Raw genomic sequence first — 5,828 nt, 5'->3', positions numbered from 1 at the left:
TCTGGTTGAATTTTGTGACTTTTCTGGGGCATATTAATTCAGCTGATGGTATTCGGGTGGACACCCAAAATATTGAAAAAGTGATGACAATTGAGGTCGAAGAAAATGAAGATGAATTAGGTTGGAAAGTATACTTTGATGGATCGGTCAACTTTAAAGTATCAGGAATCGGAGCCATCTTGGTTTCAGACTCAGGCCAATATTATCTAGTGGCTCCCAAGATGAACGTCAGTTGCACAAACAATATAGCTGAGTACGGGGCATGTATCTTGGGTCTACGTTTAGCTCTCAACATAGATGTGAGAGATTTTCAGGTAACTGGTGACTTGGATTTGTTGATTCATCAGGTTCGAAGAGAATGGGCTTCCAAAAATGAGAAGGTTATACCGTATGTTGGACTCGTGCAAAGATTGGCAGATCGGTTACAAGAAGTCAAGTTCAAGCGTATACCAAGAACACAGAGTAAGTTTGTTGATGCATCGGCAATAATAGCATCCATGATTCCGCATCCTAATAGTAGGTACATTGATCCAGTCAAAATTGAAAGCAGAGATCAACCGGCTCACTGTGCTTTTGTAGAAGCAGAGACTGATGGAAAACCATGGTATGTTGATATTAAAATGTACTTGGAGAAAGCAGAATATCCTGAAGGAATCACCGTCAATCAGAAGAGGACTATCGGGAAATTGGCAAATGGTTTCTTCCTCAACAAGAATGTTCTGTACAAAAGAACCTCGGATTTCGGATTTGCTTAGATGCGTTGACTCCACCAAAGCCATAAGATTGATTGAAGAAGTGCATGCTGGAACCTGTGGGCCTCACATGAATGGGTTTATGCTAGCAAACAAAATCATAAGAACAGGTTATTACTGGATGACCATGGAGAACGATTACAGCAAATTCGTCTAAAAATGCCACAAGTGTCAAATTCATGGAGACTTGATAAAGGTTCCTCCAACATAACTAAACGCAATGACATCGCCTTGGCCATTTACCGCTTGGGGCAAGGATGTCATAGGACCAATTGAGCCAGCTACATCGAACAAATACCGTTTCATTTTGGTTGCTATAGACTATTTCACTAAGTGGGTGGAAGCAGCATCTTTGTTACACCCCACACTTTAAGAGCATGAGCATGCCACGTACATCGTCGGAGTATCGAAGACGTCCCATGAGGTTTTGGAAGGTACAAGCCATTGGAAGTATGTAACAATGAAGTAAATGATGAATTACGATCTCGTAAGTCGTAATCGGGAAAAACTATTTTGAAATACAAGAACATGGCCATTATCAAGTATAATAAATGATAAATATCATGTAGGGGGATTGTACGACTTTGGAGGAAGGATGGGTAAAGTTTCGTATGAAAGTTTTGGCCCAAATTGCGGGACGAATATCTCTTAGCATATGAAGTGTTTTTGAGTAAAACAAAATCCTAAAATAAAGTTCGTCGAGTCTAGTTTCCAACGCAGTAAACCGCTCATCGATAGAACATCGGAGTAGAGAATTATGGATGTTACAAGTTCAGCTGACAGAGTAGAAACGCGTGCTATAGTACTGCTACAGTGCCGGCTGCTGCAGTGCTGCTACAGTAAAATGCTACAGACCCCGACCCAAATTTGACCCTTATAAAAAGGGTAAGAACCCTTTTTTTTCACCAGATTTAGCCCAGAAATTTCCAGATTTTAGAAGGGAGAGTGAGGGTATTAAAAAGTGAGCAATTTTCAAGTAGTGGTTTAGGTCCGGGTAACGCATGGTTGTGATTCTAGTATCGTTTTGCGGTGGATTTTAGCGTGGATATTGAGGATATTGCTATCTTAACAAGAAAAAAAAGGTATGAATCTTTCTCTTTTGGTATTATTTAAGGCTTATTTACGGAGATAAAGTCGTTAAATAATTGTATAGTAAGTTGGTTAGTTATAAAAGTTGGAAAATAGCGTGTGGGCTGTTTTATGGAATATGTTGGTGTTGGAAATGATGTTATTACTATTGGTATTGTTGTTGATGTTGTTAGTTGCTGAATTGGAATTTCGGGCTAGGCATATAAACAGGGGAGATGTTGCCCGATTTTCGGCAAAATATAGAGTAGTTTGACTTGAAAGTCTAGTATAACTATACTATGATGAGTCTAATAATAGTGTGAATCCTCTTAAATGTAGACTCACAAATTCGGACGAATAAGTGTGGATAACTGGAGGTTGAATAGGTATGTTAAGGCTAGTCCCTTTCTTCTAAAAGCATGACTCCTTTCTTATGAATCCAATAGGTGTTTTCCAAATGTCCCATGATCCCTTTATGTGGATCCATAAATGTTTTCCAAGAATATTCTTATTCCCAAAAGCTAGAAATTCATGATTCATAGAGTTTATGATTCAAAGGCATGACTTCTTTCTTGATAATCCATAAATATTTTCCAAAATGTCCCTATTTTCCGAGTAAAAGATTTATGATTCTATAAGATTTTATGACAACAACAACGGATATGTTTTTACAATGTTAATGACGATGCTAAGATGACAATGTTTTTATGATGGTTCCAACGATGATGATGATTTCATATTTAAAAGTCCCAAGCTTATGATTTCAATGTAAATATGAGAATATTGAGTTATTTTCGTGATTTTCTTGATTTTTATTCATTCTTGTTGAACTCGTCTTATAATAATTGTTCCTTTAAGGTTAGATAGAGCGATGATGATTATTCCATAATATAATTGGAGGTTACCGACCTTACGTCACTCTGATGTACTTATAGCTTTTATTTGGCTCTCATGCATGCTATATATATATATATATATATATATGTATGTATTTTCTCACACCGCGCCGCGCTATAGTCGGCCGGGCATGGCACGTAGATGTGCACACCACTGCAGTGGGCATGTTATGATATTGCCCCGGACGCGGGAGGCCCAGACGCGGGCTGATGATGATAACACCGAGCCTCAATGGTCGGGCATGATACTATATATATGACACCGAGCCTTAATGGCCGGGCATGATACTATATATATGACACCGAACCATAATGGCCAGGCATGGTACTATGCATATGCATAAAATATTTTTTTTAAGGCTAAACATGCATGGCATCCACCTTATGAGGCATCCAGATGTACAGGTTATCTCTCATATTCCATGTTACCTTTCATATCTATATTATGTTGTTATTTATACCTTACATACTCAGTACATTATTCGTACTGACGTCTCTTCTTATGGACGCTGCGCTCATGTCCGCAGGTAGGCAGGGAGACGGATCAGACCCGTAGATCTTCTATCAGTGGATTATCAGAAGCACTCCACTTTCTTCGGAGCTATAGTCTATTTGGTATTGTCCTTATGATCATTTGTATTCCATGTAGAGGCTCGTAGACGTGTGTGTACAGTTAGATGTTTTGTATCTCCACCGGTTCATATTATGGTATAATATATTGGTGGCCTTGTCGGCCTTATTTTGAGCTCTTGATACTTTACTGTTAGCCTTATCGGCTTTATGATATACGTTGTGCTGTGGCGACCTGGTCGGTCCGCATATGTACATATGTGTTGAATGATCGGATATTCCTATGTTGGGCATTTTCTGCGTGCAGGTGTTCTTTGAGTTATGGTTTATAATGTTCAAAGTAACGGATAAGTCAGGTGGTTCCCGGCCTACAGGTCGGAGCCCGTCATACTCCTGGTAGGGGTGTGACAATCTTATGCATCAGTAACAAAGAAAGTAGTCGTAGATTTTGTGCGCAATGACATCATATGCCGATTTGGCATCCCAGAATCAATCATAACAGACAATGGGGCTAACTTGAACAGCCACTTGATGAAAGAAATGTGTGCACACTTCTGAAGCACTCACCGGAATTCGACTGCATACTGGCCACAAATGAATGGGGTTGTGGAAGTCGTCAACATAAACATCAAGAAGATCCTCAGAAAAATGATTGATAACTACAAAGACTGGCACGAGCAATTGCCATGTGCATTATTGGGGTATCGCACTACTGCCAGGACTTCAACCGGGGCCACTCCATACCTGTTGGTGTATGGAACTAAAGCAGTAATACCCGCCGAAGTAGAAATCCCTTCACTTCGAATCATACAAGAATCTGAGTTGGACGATACAGAATGGATCCGCAAGAGGTATGAACAACTAACTTTGATAGATAAAAAGCGAATGATCGCTGTTTGCCATGGTCAATTGTACCAACAAAGAATGGCGTGAGTTTTCAACAAGCATGTGAGAACCAGGGTTTTTCAAATTGGGCAATTGGTGCTCAAACGAATATTCCCAAACCAAGAAGACTACAAAAGAAAGTTTGCACCAAACTGGCAAGGGCCCTCTATGGTGCGAAAAGTACTATCAGGAAGAGCCGTGGTACTTGCTGAGATGGATAGTCAGGAGTGGCCAAGAGCAATAAATTAAGATGCCATCAAAAGATACTACGTGTGAAGAAGAAGACGACTACGAAGATACGGAGTTTTTACAGTTTTTGTTGCTTTAATTGCATTTCCTTTGCTTGTAATTTTGCATTTTTTATTTAAAAACACCAAATCCAAATTATGTACGAACGTTTCTTTAGAAAGACCAAATCCAAATTATGTACGAACTACGCGAGGACCTGATTCCCTGTACTTATATGGGGATACGTAGGCATTTTTCCAAGCTCGGTCGCTTTAACCCAAAAATCCAAAATTATGTATTTTGAACTACGTTATGACCTAATTCCCATTTGGGATACGTATGAGCTCTTTTGAGTTCGGTCTTACCAGAAAAATTCTGATATATTTTGCCCTGAACTACGTTTCGATCTGATTCCCGAAACAGGATACGTAGGTGCTCTCCCGAGCTCGATCATTCCAAATAAATTTCCCAATAAACCTTAGGAAACCTCAGAGTCAATCTAGCAGGAGAGAGATAAAGGCAACCCCACAAGGAAACTGGGGCAGAATTTTTGTCACAACCCAACCAGTAGGCCATGATGGATACCCGGAGCTGACTACCGAGCACCACTAATCATGCAAACCATCATACCCAACCTGTACACACATAATCTCCAAGGCAATACATATATATACATAAGCCCTCACGGCTGCAAAAATGATATACAAAAATATACACTAGTGTATTCATGAGACATCTACTACCCACGCATACGTATCTACGAGTCTCTACTGAAGTGCTGAGACATAAGGTCGGGACAGGACCCCATCATACCCAAATATGAACACAAAAGAATTCATCAATAAGCTGCACCTCCGGAGTAGTGGGGTGCTCCTGTACAAACTGATATACTCCCAAGAATCTAGACCGCCTGTCTGTCTACCTGTGGGCATGAACACGGCGTACATAAAATGAAAGGACGTCAGTACGAGAAATGTATTGAGTATGTAATGCATACACAATAATAGGATAAAGGGATACAAGAATATAAGATAAAGGGGTAACCTGCAACTGATTGCCTCTTAAGGCGGAGTCATGCATGCTAACTTATATAATAACCAACATCATATTATATAAGCATATATATATATATATATATACACATATATACACATAAATACATATATACATATACATACATATATATATAGATACACATATAGATATATACATATACATATATATACATACATATACATATATACATATACATATATATAGATATATGTATATATATGGTCGACCATATAGGTTCGGTGTGAGCATCATTAGCCCGCGTCCGGGGTAAACATCTCAAGCCGCCCACTAGTGGTGTTTGCCCGGCCATATATGCGAGGTGTAATCATCGTCATAGCTGCCCACTACGCCTATCGTAGTGGTGTCTGCCCGG

General features: G+C 39.6%; 1 protein-coding gene across 1 annotated transcript; it reads left to right on the top strand.

Moving 5' to 3' along the window:
- The first annotated feature begins 221 nt into the window (after window positions 1-221).
- LOC132612879 (uncharacterized) lies at window positions 222-755 on the top strand. Its single transcript, XM_060326956.1, has one exon. The coding sequence runs from the start codon at window positions 222-224 to the stop codon at window positions 753-755; it is 534 nt and encodes a 177-aa protein (XP_060182939.1).
- The last annotated feature ends 5,073 nt before the right edge of the window (window positions 756-5,828 follow it).

The sequence above is a fragment of the Lycium barbarum genome, chromosome 10, assembly GCF_019175385.1.
Source record: "Lycium barbarum isolate Lr01 chromosome 10, ASM1917538v2, whole genome shotgun sequence".
Classification (NCBI taxonomy): Eukaryota; Viridiplantae; Streptophyta; class Magnoliopsida; order Solanales; family Solanaceae; genus Lycium; species Lycium barbarum.
The sequence above is the reverse complement of the archived record's forward strand: the minus strand, read 5'-3'. Positions and strand labels throughout refer to the sequence as shown.